This window comes from Hypanus sabinus, chromosome 31 (genome assembly GCF_030144855.1).
Source record: "Hypanus sabinus isolate sHypSab1 chromosome 31, sHypSab1.hap1, whole genome shotgun sequence".
NCBI classification, from domain to species: domain Eukaryota; kingdom Metazoa; phylum Chordata; class Chondrichthyes; order Myliobatiformes; family Dasyatidae; genus Hypanus; species Hypanus sabinus.
Window position 1 is genome coordinate 24,277,847 of NC_082736.1, and position 18,727 is coordinate 24,296,573.

The window sequence follows — 18,727 nt, forward strand, 5'->3', positions numbered from 1 at the left end:
CAGTTCTGGATCCACAAAGCAATGTCCCCTTGGATTCCATACCTCATTACTTTCTCAATAAGCCTTGCATGCGGTACCTTATCAAATGCCTTGCTGAAATCCATATACGCTACATCTATTGCTCTTCCTTCATCATTGTGTTTAGACACATCCTCAAAAAATTCAGTCAGACTCGTAAGGCACAACCTGCCCTTTACAAAGCCATGCTGACTACTCCTAATCATATTATACCTCTCCAAATGTTCATAAATCCCACTTCCCAGGATCTTCTCCATCAACTTACCAGCCACTGAGGTAAGACTCACTGGTCTATAATTTCCGGGGCTATCTCTACTCCCTTTCTTGAATAAAGGAACAACATTCACAACCCTCCAATCCTCCGGAACCTCTCCCGTCCCCATTGATGATGCAAAGATCATCGCCAGAGGCTCAGCAATCTCCTCCCTCGTCTCCCACAGTAGCCTGGTGACTTATCCAACGATGCTTTCCAAAAGTTCCAGCACATCCTCTTTCTTAATATCTACATGCTCAAGCATATCAGTCTGCTGCAAGTCATCACTACAATCACTAAGATCCTTTTCCATAGTGAGTACTGAAGTAAAGAATTTATTAAGTACCTCTGCTATTTCCTCTGGTTCCATACACACTTTCCCACTGTCACATTCGATAGGTCCTATTCTTTCACGTCTTATCCTCTTGCTCTTCACATACTTGTAGAATGCCTTGCGGTTTTCCTTAATCCTGTCCACCAAGGCCTTCTCATGGCCCCTTTTGGCTTTGTAAGCTTTTCTTCTTGACTAGATTTAATGCAGCCTTTGTACATCATGGTTCCTGTACCTTATCATAACTTCTGTGTCTCATTGGAACGTACCTATACAGAACTCTACACAAATATCCCCTGAATATTTGCCACATTTCTTCTGTACTTTTCCCTGGGAACATCTGCTTCCAATTTCCTGCCTGACAGCCTCATAATTCCCCTTACTCCAATTAAACGCTTTTCTAACTTGACTGTTCCTATCTCTCTCCAATGTACAGGAGTGTCTGTACACAAGGTGACTGTGACAGGAAATGATAAAGTAGTGGTGGTGGGGAGTGTGGAGGGGTGGGTTTGCGGATGGAAGTGTTGATCAGTCTTCTCGCTTGGGGGAAGTAACTTCTTGAGTTGGGTGGTATTGCCGTTGACGGTAGTAGCCTCCCCCCTGATGAGAGTGGGACAGTCCGTCCGTGAACAGGGTGAGTGAGATCCTTCATGATGTTACTGGCCCTTTTCTGGTACCTTCTTGTATATCTGTTCTTGGTGGTCAGCACGGATTTGATGGGCTGAGTGGCCTGTTTCCATGCCGCAGCTCTCAATGAGGGTGTTAGGGGAATAGATTACTGGGAATTAAGCGGGGGAATGAGATTTTACTGAGAACTGGAATAGGCTCAGTGGGCTGAATAGCCTCTTCCCGTGTGAAATATATATTTTAGTTTCTCCAGCTAATGAGAGGAATTTCCCCCTCCCCCCCACGCATTCTTCTAAGCCCAATTTATCTGCAGCTGTTGGAACTCCATGTGGTTGTGGTTGGTTGGCTCAAGGGGCAATGAGTGATGATCACCATCACAAGTGTGGGCGGAAGGTGTGGAGACCCTGAGGTGCCCAGTCGTCAGGATCCCCCTCTCGGCCTCACCAGTGGAGTCCAAAGGAAAGCTCATGAAGCAATGCGTTTGGCACCAGGAGCTGCCGGGGGGATGTTCAGTGACGTCCAGCCGCCTTAGGGGCTCCACTCCGGATCTGCTGTCTGGGTTTTACTGCCGTAGCCTCCGTCTCTCCCGAGGCAGTGGGGCTGTTTACCCATCGCTGGGGATCTGGTTCACGGGCACCAGGGCGCGTCCACACACCGGTGGGCCTGGCGTGCGACGTGTGCAGGGGCCGGACCTCCTCCCCGTCCCCTGTAGTTCAGCCCGAGTCCGAGAGGAGTTCGGTTCCCGCGTGACGCGAGGCTTGTTGTCAGAGAGGCTGTGTACCGGCAGGGAGAGACTGAAACATTCAGCTCTCCTTTCCGCGAGACGGCCGGCCAGTGGTGGGAGCTGAGAGTGAGAGTGACAGGCACGACCCACTGCGCTACCACGCTCGACGCGACACAACAACCATTTGACATGAGCTGGGGCTCCAGTACCACACATGCACAAAATGGGGCAGAAAAAGCGGCCTATCAGTGAGCATCAGCGACCACGGTTCGATTTCTGGAAGGAGTTTGCATGTCCTCTCTGTGACTGGCTTTTTGTAGACCATATGGCATAGGAGTGAACTAGGCCATTTGGCCCATCGAGTTTGCTCCGTGTGGGTTAGTAGATGAATTGGGTGTGATTAGGCTGTGTGAGCTCATTGGGTAGGAAATGCCCGTTAACCGTGCTGCACTTCTGAATAAATAAAAGTAGTAGAGGAGCTCTGCAGGTCAGGCAACATAGAAAAGGCATTTGGACAGGTATGTGGATTGGGATGGTTTCCGGGGAAAGTGGGACTCGCTTGGCCGGCAGGGAGGAGTTGGGCTGAAGGGCCGGTTTCAGAGCCGTGTGACTCTATGTCCCCTCTCCCTGCAGTGACTACGCCGCCGTGGTGTTCTTCGCCAACAGCCGTTTCGAGACTGGGAAGAAGAAGCTTCAGTACCTGACCTTCGAGGACTTCGCCTGCTGCGCTGAGCAGCTGATACAGAACTGGACCCTGGGGGCAGTGGGTGAGTGAGAGTTTCATGGGCCGCACCGAAATGTGGGTGTGTGTCTTGCCAGGGAGGCTCTGATTCAAACTTTCGCAATAGCGTTGGTCATTTCTGCCTCGACTTCTGCATAGCAGTTAGTTACAGCGCCAGCGATCCGGGGTTCTGCTCCCACCAGCCTTTGTAAGGAGTTTATACATTCTCCCTGTGACTCCGGGTGTTCCAAAAGCATAGGCAGGGTGAGCAGAGGTGAGGAAGAGTGCAGGCCCATCCCTCTAAACTGAGAGCGAGGAGAGGCCCAAGGTTGGATCGATCGAAATGCTGGGTTGATTTGGGTAAGTTGGGTATGGGCTGAAATGTGGTGGCGGGGTCCAGGCCCAGAGCGTATCAAAGCGACCGGGCCTGGGTCCTACAGCGAAGAGGGACCTGATGTTTGGATGATTTAAACACAGATTTAAAAGCCAGGGTGTTGGGACCAGAAGTGAGGGTCAGGCTGGTTCTGCTTGCTGCCCCGTGACGTTTATTCGATTCGTGTCTATGGAATCACTTTCATTCTGAGTGCCATTCATTTTATTGTTTGCACGATTTGTCTTTATTTTTCTCTCTGCACATTGGCAGTCTTCTTTTCCTTCATGGGTTCTTTTTGGTTTCTTCTGGCTGCCTGTAAGACAAATCTCAAGGATGTATAATGTTTGCACACTTTGATAATGAATGTACTTTGAACTTTTGAATTTTGAAGATGTCCAGGTCAGTAGTTAGTTGATCCTTTGGGTGTAATTGGGCGATGCAGAGTCGTTGGACTGTGTTTCTAAATAAATAAAGTAAATTCAAAGTCCTGGGATGCAGCACGGACAGAGTTCCTTCAGGTTGGGCAACACACACAAAACGCAGCAGGCCAGGCAGCATCTATGGGGAGAAGTGTTGTCGACGTTTCAGGCCGAGACCCTTCGTCAGGACTAACTTGAAAGAAGAGATAGTAAGAGATTTGAAAGGGGGAGGGGGAAATGATAGGAGAAGACTGGAGGGGGAGGGATGAAGCTAAGAGCTGGAAAGTTGATTGGCAAAAGGGATACAGAGCTGGAGAAGGGAAAGGATCCTGGGACGGGAGGCCTAGGGAGAAAGAATGGGGCAGGGGAGCACCAGAGGGAGATGGCGAATAGGCAAGGAGTGATTGTGAGAGGGATAGAGAGAGAGAAAAAAAAGGGTGGGGGGAGAGAGAGATAAATAAATAAGGGATGGGGTAAGAAGGGGAGGAGGGGCATTAACAGAAGTTAGAGAAGTCAATGTTTATGCCATCGGGTTGGAGGCTACCCAGACGGAATATAAGGTGTTGTTCCTCCAATCTGAGTGTGGCTTCATCTTGACAGTAGAGGAGGCCATGGATAGACAGGTCAGGACTGAACCCGGGTTTCTGGAGCTGCGAAATCAAGACAGACAAGATTTCTGCACCAGCGATGTCCCCTCTGGTCATGACCAGTGTGCGCTGTGCATTTTCATTTTTGCCCAGTGATAACAGCATGCATAAAATATTTAATTTCTAATGAATTTTCAGGAAGCTATTCTAAGAATGATGAACTATCAAGTCCAGTTTGTTGTTCATTGTTTAAAAGAAACAAAAATAATACAAATCAGTGAGTCTTATTTCTCGTATCCGGTGTGACAGCATGTAATACTATTGACCTTTGATAGAGGGTGACAACCTTCTGTGCGCAGTTTAAATTCCTTTGTGCACTAGTAGCGGTAGGTAGGTGGGGGGGGTGTGTACACACACACCTTGGAGGGAACATTCAAATCAAGTCACTTTTATTGTCATTTCGACTGTAACTGCTGGTACAGTACATAGTAAAAACAAGACAACGTTTCTCAGGACCATGGTGTTACATGAACCAGTACAAAAACTAGACTGAACTACGTAAAAACACAGAAAAAAACTACACTAGATTACAGACCTACCCAGGACAGCATAAAGTGCACAAAACAGTGCAGGCATTACAATAAATAATAAACAGGACAATAGGGCAGTAAGGTGTCAGTCCAGGCTCTGGGTATTGAGGAGTCTGATAGGTTGGGGGAAGAAACTGTTACATAGTCTGGTCGTGAGAGCCCGAATGCTTTTGTGTCTTTTCTCAGCGTGTAGTGAAAATGTCCGTAATGGCGGGAAGAGAGACCCCGATGCTCTCAGCTGACCTCACTATCCGCTGCAGGGTCTTGCGATCCAAGATGGTGCAATTTCTGAACCAGGCAGTGATGCAACTGCTCAGGATGCAGAACCCCTGTAGAATGTGATGAGGATGGGGGGTGGGAGATGGACTTTCCTCAGCCTTCGCAGAAAGTAGAGATGCTGCTGGGCTTTCTTTGCTATGGAGCTGGTGTTGAGGGACCAGGTCAGATTCTCCGTCAGGTGAACACCAAGAAATTTGGTGCCCTTAACGATCTCTACCGAGGAGCCGTCAATGTTCAGCGGGGAGTGGTCGCTCTGTGCCCTCTTGAAGTCAACAACCATCTCTTTTGTTTTGATCACATTCAGAGACAGGTTGTTGGCTCTGCACCAGTCCGTTAGCTGCTGCACCTCCTCTCTGTAAGCTGACTCGTCGTTCTTGCTGATGGGACCCACCACGGTCATGTCATCGGTGAAATCAATGATGTGGTTTGAGCTGTGTGTTGCAGCACAGTCGTGGGTCAGCAGATTGAACAGCAGTCCAAGCAGCCCTGGGAGGCCCGCGTGCTCAGTGTGATGGGGTTGGAGATGCTGCTCCCGATCTGGACTGACTGAGGTCTCCCAGTCAGGAAGTCTAGGATCCAGTGAAGAGGGAGGTGTTCAGGCCCAGTAGGCTCAGTTTTCTAATCAGTTTCTGAGGGATGATTGAGTTGAATGCTGATCTGAAGTCTATGAACAGCATCCGGAGGTATGTGTCCAGGTGGGTTAGGGCCAGGTGGAGGGTGGTGGCAATGGCATCATCTGTTGAGCAGTTGGGATGGTACGCAAACTGCAGGGGTCCAGAGGGAGGCAGTAGGGTCTTGATATGCCTCACGATGAGCCTCTCGAAACACTTCACGATGATGGATGTGTGCAACGGGACAGTAGTCATTTGGGCAGGACACTGAAGACTTCTTCGGCACGGGGACGATGGTGGCGACCTTGAAGCACGTTGGAACGGTGGCGCTGCTCAGGGAGGTGTTGAAGATGTCAGTGAGAACATCTGCTAGCTGGTCTGCACATCCTCTGAGCACTCTACCAGGAATGTTGTCTGGTCCAGCAGCCTTCCAGCTTGGAAATCTGTCACGGTTCCTTCATCGTCACTGCTATATATAAACATTTACGTGCAACGTAGAACAGTACAGTACAGAAACAGGCCATCTGACCCACAATGTCTGTGCCAAACGTGGTGACCGGTCACACCAAATCTCTTCTGCCTGCACACAATGTAACCTGGACCCAGGTCGAGAAGGCACAGCGACATGTCCGTTTTCCGCGGAGGATGCCGCGTGCTCGGCTCCCCGCCCCCGTCCTGTAACTTCCTGCGGGAGCACCATCCAGAGCGTCCCGTCTGGCTGCATTGTTGCGTGGTGCGGAAGCTGCAAGGCATTGGACCGCAAGCCCCCACAGCGGACAATAAAAATCGCTGAGAGAATCTCCCCTCCACGTCTTTGTCGCAAACGAAGGGTCTGAAGCATTGTTGAGGAACTGTACCGCCCATCCCAGAAACTCCTTGAACTGAATTGACTTTGTTACATCTTTCATATACATGAAGAGTGAAAATATTTACGCTATGTCTCCGTCTAAATGTCCAATGTGCAATTTATGGTCATTTATAATAAATAGTGTGTACAACAGGATAGTCAATATAACACAGAAATACAGTTGTATTGAATTAATCAGTCTGATGGCGTGGTGGAAGAAGCTGTCCCAGATCCTGTCGGTCCTGGCTTTTATGCTGCGGTACCGTTCCCCGGATGGTAGCAGCTGGAACAGTTTGTGGTTGGGGTGACTCGGGTCCCCAACGATCCTTCTGGCCCTTTTTACACACCTGTCTCTGTAAATGTCCTGAATTGTGGGAAGTTCCCATCTACAGGTGCGCTGGGCTGTCCGCACCCCTCTCTGCAGAGTCCTGCGATTGAGGGAGGTACGGTTCCCATACCGGGCAGTGATGCAGCCAGTCAGGATGCCCTCAATCATGCCCCTGCGATTGAGGGAGTTACAGTTCCTGTTCCAGGTAGTGATGCAGCCAGTCAGGATGCTCTCAATCGTGCCCCTGTAGAAAGTTCTTAGGAACTGGGGGCCCACACAAAACTTCTTCAACCGTCTGAGGTGAAAGAGGCGCTGGTTTGCCTTTTTCACCACAGCCAGTATGCACAGACCACGTGAGATCCTCGGCCCATGTGATCGTTTGACCCATAACCGTCAGGAAGGAGGTACAGGAGCACCAGGAGTAGATTGGCTAATAGCTTCTTCTTTCGGGCTGCGAGGCTAATGAACACCCTGCCACCACTGAGGCCTCCTCACTGTTTACCTGTGCCGTGTGCTACAGACATTTTGAATTATATTTTAATAACCTATTTATGGTATTATTTTGGTCTATGTGCTGTGTGTGATTTGTTTTGTGGGAGCACCATGGTGTGGAGGACCATTGTTCCGTATGTACAGTAAGGAGACAATAAACGAACTTGGTCCTTGTCCCTCCATTCACTGCCCATTCATGATTTTAGCTAAAAGCCGAATAGCCACCACTGTATTTGCCTCCATCACAACCCCTGAGCTTGCATTCCAGCCCCTCACCACTCCCTGTAACCTCCTTTACATCTCTCCACCCTCACTTTAAAGAGGCATGGTAGTGCAGCGGTGACCTCCAAGAGGGCCAGGGCCTTGTTGTAGGGCTTGGAGACTTGCCTGCCCTGATGACTTGGAAGCTCTGCTTTCCCGGAGGGCTTTATGCTTTGGTAGGGTCACCCCTGCCAGATAGGCCAGACTAAAAGTGGTCCAGGTTCTGGTGCGGGGAGGGTGGTTGGGGGTTCAGCTTAGGGCTAACAACCCTGACTGGTCAAAAAAAAACTGTTACAGAAACAGCGATGAAGAGTCCTGTGTGTGAAGGTGTGGACAAAGATGGAGGACCTTCGTGGTTGTCCTAAATGCCCGGGGCATGACGGGCAGTAAGTAGTGTGGCAGTTAGTTTAACACAATCAGGGTTTTATTTCTGCGCTGCTTGTAAGGATAATAAGACAAAGGAGCAGAATTAGGCCATTCAGCCCATCGAGTCTGCGCCACCATTCCATCATGGCTGATCCTGGATCCCACTCAGCCCCATACACCTGCCTTCTCACCATATCCTTTGATGCCCCGACCGATCAGGAAACTATCAACTTCCACCTTAAGTACACCCACGGACTTGGCCTCCACCGCAGTCTGTGGCAGAGCATTCCACAGATTTACTATTCTCTGGCTAAAAAAAAATTCCACCTTACCTCTGCTGTAAAAAGTTGCCCCTCAATTTTAAGGCTACGCCCTCTAGTTCTGGATACCCCCGCCATAGGAAACATCCCTTCCACCTCCACCCTATCTAATCCTTTCACCATTCGGTAGGTTTCAGTGAGATCCCCCCCGTAACATCACATGTTTCTTCCCACCTTCCGAAGACGGACAGGTTAGGGTTAGAAAGTTGTGGGACTGCTATGTTGGCACTGGAAACGTGGGCGACAATTCTGGGCTGTACCCCCAGCACATCCTGCATTGGTCGTTGACACAAACAATACACTTCACTGTATGTTTTGAGGTACGTTTGACAAATGAAGTTTATCTGCAAATACATGCCGTCCAAGGCAAATCCAGGGCGAAAAGCAAAAAGGGCCACTTTTCAACATAATTGTATAAGGGCTAAGAGTGTAGTAAAAACAAGCCTGAAGGCTTTGTGTGTCAATGCGAGGGGCATTCGTAACAAGGTGGATGAATTGAATGTGCAGATAGTTATTAATGAATATGATATAGTTGGGATCGCAGAGACATGGCTCCAGGGTGACCAAGGATGGGAGCTCAACATCCAGGGATATTCAATATTCAGGAGGGATAGGCAGGAAAGAAAAGGAGGTGGGGTAGCATTGCTGGTTAGAGAGGAGATTAATGCAATAGAAAGGAAGGACATTAGCCTGGAGGATGTGGAATCGATATGGGTAGAGCTGCATAACACTAAGGGGCAGAATACGCTGGTGGGAGTTGTGTACAGACCACCTAACAGTAGTAGTGAGGTTGGGGAAGGCATTAAACAGGAAATTAGAAATGTGTGCAATAAAGGAACAGTAGTTATAATGGGTGACTTCAATCTACATAGATTGGGCGAACCAAATTGGTAAGGGTGCTGAGGAAGAGGATTTCTTGGAATGTATGCGGGATGGTTTTCTGAACCAACATGTCGAGGAACCAACTAGAGAGCAGGCCATTCTAGATTGGGTATTGAGCAATGAGGAAGAATTAGTTAGCAATCTTGTTGTGCGAGGCCCCTTGGGTAAGAGTGACCATAATATGGTGGAATTCTTCATTAAGATGGAGAGTGACATAGTTAATTCAGAAACAAAGGTTCTGAACTTAACGAAGGGTAACTTTGAAGTTATGAGATGTGAATTAGCTAAGATAGACTGGCAAATGATACTTCAAGGGTTGACAGTGGATATGCAATGGCAAGCATTTAAAGATCGCATGGATGAACTACAACAATTGTTCATCCCAGTTTGGCAAAAGAATAAACCAGGGAAGGTAGTGCATCCATGGCTGACAAGGGAAATTAGGGATAGTATCAAGTCCAAAGAAGAAACCTATAAATTAGCAAAAAAAAGCAGCACACCTGAGGACTGGGAGAAATTCAGAGACCAGCAGAGGAGGACAAAGGGCTTAATTAGGAAAGGGAAAAAAGATTATGAGAGAAAGCTGGCAGGGAACATAAAAACTGACTGTAAAAGCTTTTATAGATATGTGAAAAGAAAAAGATTGGTCAAGACAAATGTAGGTCCTTTACAGTCAGAAACAGGTAAATTGATCATAGGGAACAAAGACATGGTGGACCAATTGAATAACTACTTTGATTCTGTCTTCACTAAGGAGGACATAAATAATCTTCCGGAAATAGTAAGGGACCGAGGGTCTAGTGAGATGGAGGAACTGAGGGAAATACATGTTAGTAGGGAAGTGGTGTTAGATAAATTGAAGGGATTAAAGGCAGATAAATCCCCAGGTCCAGATAGTCGCATCCCAGAGTGCTTAAGGAAGTAGCCCAAGAAATAGTGGATGCATTAGTGATAATTTTTCAAAACTCCTTGGATTCTGGATTAGTTCCTGAGGAACTAATTAGTTCCACTTTTTAAAAAAGGAGGGAGAGAGAAACAGGGGAATTATAGACCGGTTAGCCTGACATCGGTGGTGGGGAAAATGCTAGAGTCGGTTATCAAAGATGTGATAACAGCACATTTGGAAAGAGGTGAAATCATCGGACAAAGTCAGCATGGATTTGTGAAAGGAAAATCAGGTCTGATGAATCTTATAGAATTTTTTGAAGATGTAACTAGTAGAGTGGATGGGGAGAGCCAGTGGATGTGGTATATTTAGATTTTCAAAAGGCTTTTGACAAGGTCCCACACAGGAGATTAGTGTGCAAACTTAAAGCACACTATTGGGGGTATGGTATTGATGTGGATAGAGAATTGGTTGGCAGACAGGAAGCAAACAGTGGGACCTTTTCAGAATGGCAGGCAGTGACTAGTGGGGTACCGCAAGGCTCAGTGCTGGGACCCCAGTTGTTTACAATATATATTAATGATTTAGACGAGGGAATTAAATGCAGCATCTCCAAGTTTGCAGATAACACGAAGCTGGGCGGCGGTGTTGGCTGTGAGGAGGATGCTAAGAGGATGCAGGGTGACTTGGATAGGTTAGGTGAGTGGGCAAATTCATGGCAGATGCAATTTAATGTGGATAAATGTGAGGTTATCCACTTTGGTTGCAAGAACAGGAAAACAGATTATTATCTGAATGGTGGCTGATTAGGAAAAGGGGAGGTGCAACGAGACCTGGGTGTCATTGAACACCAGTCATTGAAGGTGGACATGCAGGTACAGCAGGCGGTGAAAAAGGCAAATGGTATGTTGGCATTCATAGCAAAAGGATTCGAGTACAGGAGCAGGGAGGTTCTACTGCAGTTGTACAAGGCCTTGGTAAGACCACAGCTGGAGTATTGTATTCTGAGGAAAGACATTCTTGCCATAGAGGGAGTACAAAGAAGGTTCACTAGATTGATTACTGGGATGGCAGGACTTTCATATGAAGAAAGACTGGATCGACTAGGCTTATGCTCACTAGAATTTAGAAGATTGAGGGGGGATCTTACTGAAACATATAAAATTCTAAAGGGATTGGACAGGCTAGATGCAGGAAGATTGTTTCCGATGTTGGGGAAGTCCAGAACGAGGGGTCACAGTTTAAGGATAAAGGGGAAGCCTTTTAGGACCGAGATGAGGAAAAACTTCTTCATACAGAGAGTGGTGAACCTGTGGAATTCTCTGCCACAGGAAACAGTTGAAGCCGGTTCATTGGCTATATTTAAGAAGGAGTTGGATATGGCCCTTGTGGCTAAAGGAATCAGGGGGTATGGAGGGAAAGCAGGTACAGGGTTCTGAGTTGGATGATCAGCCATGATCCTACTGAATGGTGGTGCAGGCTCGAAGGGCTGAATGGCCTACTCCTGCACCTATTTTCTATGTTTGACCACCTACTCTTTCTATAGTTCTCAAAATATTATAAATCTCTTACGTCTCTGATGCTGCAGAGAAAACCAGCCAAGTTTGTCCAGCCTCTCCTGACAGCTGACACCCTTTAATCTGAGAAGCACCCTGGTAAACCTGATCTGCACTCTTTCCAAAGCCCGCACAATCTTCCCATGATGGGGCAGCCAGAAATACACCAAAAAGCAGTGTGGTGCACAGTTTTAACTGCGGAGACACGAGCTGCGTCGGCCAGACAGGACGCAAACTCTCAACTCGTTTACAGGAGCACAAAATGGGGGGGGGGGGGGGAGCGCGGAAACATGATCCACTGCTGCTGATCTCGGCACATGACGATCGAGAAGGACAGCACTTTAACCGGGACACCATGGCGGCTCTGGCGGGGGCAAGCATGAGAATCTTTAGACGCGTGGTTCTGATGACCGCGTAAATAAATACACGCCGTCTACGAAGCCCCAGAAGAGGCAAAGAAACACGAGCCTAGAGAGTTCAAAGGTCATCCAAAGGGGTAGCCAATCAGCAGTGAGGCAAGTGAATGGGGAGTCTCTTGTAAAAGCAAACACGTGCAGTGAGAAATGCCAACAACTATGGACTGAGGATGTCACCTCGACTGGTGATAAAATGTCTGCAAGCTCATTGCCAGCTCTGCAAATGCCATAACATCAAACACAAAATAAACGTTGGCATTGTTAGCAGTGTGAACATTAGAGCATAAGAAATAGGAGCAGGAGTCGGCCATCTTGCCCATCGAGTCTGCTCTGCCATTCAATAAGATCATGGCTGATCTGGCCATGGACTCATCGCCACCTACCTGCCTTTTCCCCATGACCCTTAATTCCCCTACTATGCAAAAAAACTATCCAACTTCTGTCTTAAATATATTTACTGAGGCAGCCTCCACTGATTCATTGGGCAGGGAATTCCACAGATTCACCACCGTCTGGGAAAAGCATTTCCTCCTCATCTCTGTCCTAAATCTACTCCCCTGAATCTTGAGGCTTTGTCCTTTAGTTCTAGTCTCACCTCCCAGTGGAAACAACTTTCCTGCCTCTTTCTTATCCACCCCTTTCATAATTTTATCTTTCTATAAGATCTCCTCTCATTCTTCTGAATTCCAGCGAGTACAGTCCCAGGCAACTCAATCTCTCCTCATAGTCTAACCCCCTCATCTCTGGAATCAACATGGTGAACCTCCTCTGCACTGCCTCCAAAGCCAGTATATCCTTCCTCGAGTCAGGAGACCAGTACTGCACACAGTACTCCAGGTGCGGCCTCACCAGTACCCTGTATAGTTGTAGCATAACCTCCCTGCTCTTAAATTTAATCCCTCCAGCAATGAAGGCCGACACCCCATTTGCCTTCTTGACAGCCTGCTGCACCTGAAGAGCTAAAAAAAAATCTAGAACATTAATAAGATCACAGTCAAATTTCTTTAACACTGGAAATTTTGCTCAGGGTTCAGACTGACAAAGGGTTTTGGGGCTGGAGTGGTCAGTTAGTCCAGCGGCTGGTCACTGATGTGTGACTGTTCCACCTGCAGACTCCAACGTCGATGACATGGATGTGGACCTGGACAGGGAATTCCTGCAGGACCTCAAGGACCTGAAAGTACTCATCACTGATAAGGACCTGTTAGACCAACACAAAAGGTACCATCCCATCACACACTCCCGGGGTCAGACACAGAGTGAATCTCCCTCCACACTGTCCCATCACACACTCCCGGGGTCAGACACAGAGTGAATCTCCCTCCACACTGTCCCATCACACACTCCCGGGGTCAGACAGAGTGAAGTTCCCTCCACATCGTCCCATCACACACTCCCGGGGTCAGACAGAGTGAAGCTCCCTCCACACCGTCCCATCACACACTCCCGGGGTCAGACACAGAGTGAATCTCCCTCCCCACTGTCCCATCACACACTCCCGGGGTCAGACACAGAGTGAATCTCCCTCCACACTGTCCCATCACACACTCCCGGGGTCAGACACAGAGTGAAGCTCCCTCTGCACCGTCCCATCACACACTCCCGGGGTCAGACAGAGTGAAGCTCCTTCAACACCGTCCCATCACACACTCCCGGGGTCAGACACAGAGTGAAGCTCCCTCCACACCGTCCATCACACACTCCCGGGGTCAGACACAGAGTGAAGCTCCCTCCACACCGTCCCATCACACACTCCCGGGGTCAGACACAGAGAAAGTTGTTTGGCGAATGCCCCCCCCCCCCCCATCGTAACGCTGGTCTGGAACTTTCTCTGGGACCCTGCCCTCTCCTATTGCATGTTGAACTGTGAAGTGTTCTGATTATCGATGACTCTGTGTTTCTCTCAGCTTGGTCTGCACTGCTGTGAGGGGCAAGGTCAGCGTCTTCAATGAAATGGAGGCAAACTTTAAGGTAAAGTAAACATGTTCAATTTGTTTAAAAAAGACATTTGGCAGTCGTGCTGTGCTCTGACCAGTGCCCTTCTACAGTTGGTAGTGACTCTGGTGGGGAGGGTGGTGGGGAAGCTTTGGCTCAAACATTGCTCAGAACATGGTGGAATCCCGAGCAACACGCACATTACCTGAGGAACTCGGCAGGTCGGGCAGCGTCTACGGAGAGGAATAGACAGTCGATGTTTCAGGCCGAGACCCTTCATCAGGGCTGGAAAGGAAGGGCGAGTGGGGGGGGAAGAACCAGAATGAGAAGGTAGCGGGGAGGGGGAGGAATACAAGGTGGCAGGAGAAGGGGGAGGAGGGGGCATGGAGGATTAAGTAAGAAGCTGGAAGGTGATAGGTGGAGAGGTAAAGGGCTGAAGAAGGAGGAATCGGATAGGAGAGGAGAGAGGACCATGGGAGAAAGGGAAGGTCTTTAGCCAGCGGCTGGTGAATCTGTGGAATTCATTGCCATACATGGCTGTGGAGGCCAAGTCATTTAAAATGGGGTTGACAGGTTCTCTATTAGTAAGGATGTCAGAGATTACAGGGAGGGCAGGAGAATGGAGATGAGAGGGGTAATAAATCAGCCATGGTGGAGTAGACTTGAAGGGCCGAATGGCTTAATTCTTTTGGTGGAGCATAAGAGGGAGGTCTTGGATAGTCCCAAGCCCAGACGTGAGAGGAGGAGGGCTGAGCTTGAGGCTGGAAACACATCAGTCACTCCCCATCTTGCTCCCATCTTTTCCCTTCTCTTTGCCTCACCCACCCATCACCTCCCACTTATGCCCCACCGAAAGGAAATACCGGGAGCTACAGAAACGCCAACAGAAGGACCTTTGACTTGAAGATGTATGAAGTTGTTTGGCGAAAGCAGAAGCCCCAGGACAGAAGTCTCGTGAGCCTCTGTCGGACGTCCCATGCCCCAGTAAAGGAATGGGGAATGGTAAAATCAAAGGGGGGGGGGAGAGCAGGTTAGGGGCGACCCAGATGGAATTCGAGGTCTTGCTCGCCCGACCTGCGTGTGGCCTCATGTTGGCAGCACCTCAGGCTGTAGACAGAGTCTCTTGTGTTTAAGTGTAAAATCCTCACTGGACACCTCGGCTGTGACTTCCCTCTGCAGAATCTCTCCCGGGCTCTCATCAACATCGCTGCCAAGCTCATTCACACCAAGGACGTGCGAGACCTCTTCATCGACCTCGTGGAGAAGGTGAGTCCCAGGGAAGGCAATCTCTGCTCCCCGAGGGAGTGTGCAAGCGGGAGTCCTAAAGTCAGTCAAGTTACTTTCAAAGTGCGGATTTGTGTCCCGAGATTCATTTTCTTGCAGGCGTTTACAGGAAAATAAAGAAATGCAATAGAATTTATGAAAACTGTACATAAATACTGACTGAAACAGCCAATGTGCAAAAGAAGATAAAAATTAAATATTACTGAGAATGTGAATTGTAGAGTCTTTGAAAGCGAGACTGTAGGTTGTGGGGTCAGTTCGGAGTCGAGCTGAGTGAAGTTATCCATGCTGTTTCAGGAGCCTGATGGTGGAGGATAGTGGAGCTAGGTAACATTTTGAAAGGCGAGGTTCTGAGGGTTGAAACCTGAAATTCTTACTCTTCACGGACATCCGCAAAACAAGAAACCCCATAAAATGAACGATAGGGAAATCGAAGCCCCCTAACCTCCCCCCTGCCCCACTTCACACGAGGGGGAAGAAGAAATGGTGAACAAGAGTATTTAAGTCCTGGAACAGATTGGCCATTGTCACAAGTTGGAGGGGCTGAATGGCCTTTTTGCAAGTCATCTGAAACTTTGGCAGATTTATATAAAAACACAGTGAAGTGTATCCTGACTGGTGTGCAAACATCAAAGCCCAGTGGCTGAAAATGTGGGTCACAGCCCAGTCACACGCAGATAACGCACACATGCAGGCACTCAGATGTGCGCACACACACATGTAGGCACGCACGCACACAAGCACAGACACACAGACATGCAGAGACACAAGTGGAGGGACGCAGAGAGACATGGACAGACACGGAGGGACACAGACGGACATGCTGACACACATGGACAGACACAGACACACGGCCATGCAGACAGACACGTAGACGGACAGGCGCACACACAAGGACGCGTACACACAGGCATGCACACTCAGACAGCCACAGACATACAGACACACACAGGTCAATCCGGGTGCCTGGAATTGCTGCCTGTGGAAGTCATTCCTGCCTGTGGCCATCAAACTTTACAACTCCTCCCTCGGAGTGTCAGACACCCTGAGCCAATAGGCTGGTCCTGGACTTATTTCCACTTGGCATTATTTACCTATTATTATTTAATTATTTATGGTTTTATATTGCTATATTTCTACACTATTCTTGGTTGGTGCGACTGTAACGAAACCCAATTTCCCTCGGGATCGATAAAGTACGTCTGTCTGTTTGTTTGTGACGCACTGGCCTTATCCACTGCAACACCACGCTCTGAGGATCCTGGGAGATTATTTATTTCTATAAAGCATAGGATTCTTCGACCATTCTGGTCCGATGTCTAATAGTCTAAGATCATTAGCCATTGGAGCAGAATTACACCAATTACCCATTGAGGCTGCCCCGCCATTCCATCATGGCCGATTTATTATCCCTCTCAACCCCATTCTCCTCCCTGTAACCTTTGCCACCCTTACTAATCAAGAGCCTATCAACCTCTCAGCACTTACCCTTGCAACGACTTGGCCTCTGTAATCGTCTGTGGCAATGAATTCCACAGATTCAACCTTCTCTGGATAAAGAAATTCTTCCTTATTGCTGTTCTAGAGGGTGCTGCTCCTGTTCAGAGTTTGTACTCTCTGGTCCTAGACTCTTCCTATCCTTCTTCAAACAGTTAAATTTGGACTTTAGAGCCAGTCAGTGCCACTCAATGGCTGCTTTATTAGGTACACCTGCTGGTTAATGCAACTATCTAGTCAGCCAATCGTGTAGCAGCAACTCACTGCATAAAACTCACAGCAACTCACTGACATGGTCAAGAGGTTCAGTTGTTCAGGCCAAACATCAGAATGGGGGAAAATGTGATCTGAATGACCGTGGAATGATTGTTGGTGGCAGACGGGATGGTTTGAGTATCTCAGAAACTGCTGATCTCCTGGGATGTTCGTGCACAACAGTCTCTCGAGTTTACAGAGAACGGTGCGAGAAACAAAAAAACGTCCAGTGAGCGGCAGCTCTGTGGGTGAAAAAGCCTTGTTGATGAGAGAGAGAGGTCAGAGGAGAATGGCCAGGAAGGTGACAGTAACTCAAATAACCACACGTTACAACAGCGTGTGCAGAAGAGCACGTCGAGCCCTAAAGTGGACGGGCTACAGGAGAAGAAGACCATGGACTCTGGCCACTTTGTTAGGTCTTCCATCCTCCAGTAAAAACCTTCTGAGATTTTATTCACCTTCGTAAAGGGGAGGCAAATTGATGCGGATGTGTTCAAAATGTTCTGCTGCACTCAGCTTTGATGGTTGACACAATGCTCTACAGCACAAGCGACACAGGTTCAATTCCCACCACTGCCTGCAAGGAGTTTATACGTGGACCATGTGGGTTTCCTCCGGGTGCACCGGTTTCCTCCCACGGTCCAAAGGTTAATCTGTCTTTGTAAACTGTCCAATGGTCTGATGCTTCCTGCTGGAATGAGGGGGTTGGGGGTGGTTTTGATGCTTTGCTGCCATTTGTGCATGGGAGGGAGGAGGTGTTTCATGGTCGTCTCTGAAGAGTAGGTATTTCAGGTTGTATGCTGTGTACATTCTCATTGCTGGGCAGCTGGGCTCGAAGTGCCAGAAGGGACAATTCTGTGCTGTCTCTCAGTAAATGAAAAACATCTACAGTTCACTTGGGTGCTGATGCCTGTAGGTACACGAGAGGACCTGTGAACGGCAGGGATTGGGAAACAAGACATTGTCGAATCTGTGTGTCTGCACAGTGATGTGACCCTGGGACAAGACATTGTCGAATCTGTGTGTCTGCACAGTGGTGTGACCCTGGGGGACAAGACATTCCCGAATCTATGTGTCTGCACAGTGATGTGACCCAGAGACAAGACATTGTCGAATCTGTGTGTCTGCACAGTGGTGTGACCCAGAGACAAGACATTGTCGAATCTGTGTGTCTGCACAGTGGTGTGACCCAGAGACAAGACATTGTCGAATCTGTGTGTCTGCACAGTGATGTGACCCAGAGACAAGACATTGTCGAATCTATGTGTCTGCACAGTGGTGTGACCCTGGGGGACAAGACATTCCCGAATCTATGTGTCTGCACAGTGATGTGACCCAGAGACAAGACATTGTCGAATCTGTGTGTCTGCACAGTGATGTGACCCTGGGACAAAACATTGTCAAATCTGTGTGTCTGCACAGTGATGTGACCCAGAGACAAGACATTGTCGAATCTGTGTGTCTGCACAGTGGTGTGACCCCGGGAAACAGGACATTGCTGAATCTGTTGATCTGCACAATGGTGCAGCCCAGGGAACTTTGGCTTGCGTTTGCAATGAGACAACCAGGGAATGTAGAAAGGTTAATCAGCCAAACCTGGATTTAAAAAGCCAATCTGAACGACATCAAACAGGGAGTTGCCTGTCTGGTTCACAGGTATCCTACAGGGAGAGACGTCTGCTGTCCTCCGCCGGTCAGTGACGTGCGTGTGCTCGGTCTCACAGCACCGGGGCTGACACGTGTCTGTCCTGTGGGTGGGCCAGACAAATTAGCTTTCTGTATACTGTCACATGAACAGAGATAAGCCTTTGTCTGCTCCATCCGGGCAGATCATTGCGGTGACTCAGTGGAGTTCAATGCTGCAGACGG

At 48.6% G+C, this 18,727-nt stretch overlaps 1 protein-coding gene across 1 annotated transcript in view; it reads left to right on the forward strand.

Annotated features, from left to right (window-relative positions):
• fibpa (fibroblast growth factor (acidic) intracellular binding protein a) overlaps positions 1-18,727 on the forward strand; it is an 87,782-nt gene that overhangs the window by 58,425 nt on the left and 10,630 nt on the right. Inside the window, exons 5-8 of the mRNA XM_059955197.1 lie at positions 2,587-2,720; positions 13,000-13,108; positions 13,795-13,858; positions 15,002-15,088. Of these exons, the coding sequence (XP_059811180.1) occupies positions 2,587-2,720; positions 13,000-13,108; positions 13,795-13,858; positions 15,002-15,088 (394 nt within the window). The remainder of the gene's footprint in view (positions 1-2,586; positions 2,721-12,999; positions 13,109-13,794; positions 13,859-15,001; positions 15,089-18,727) is intronic.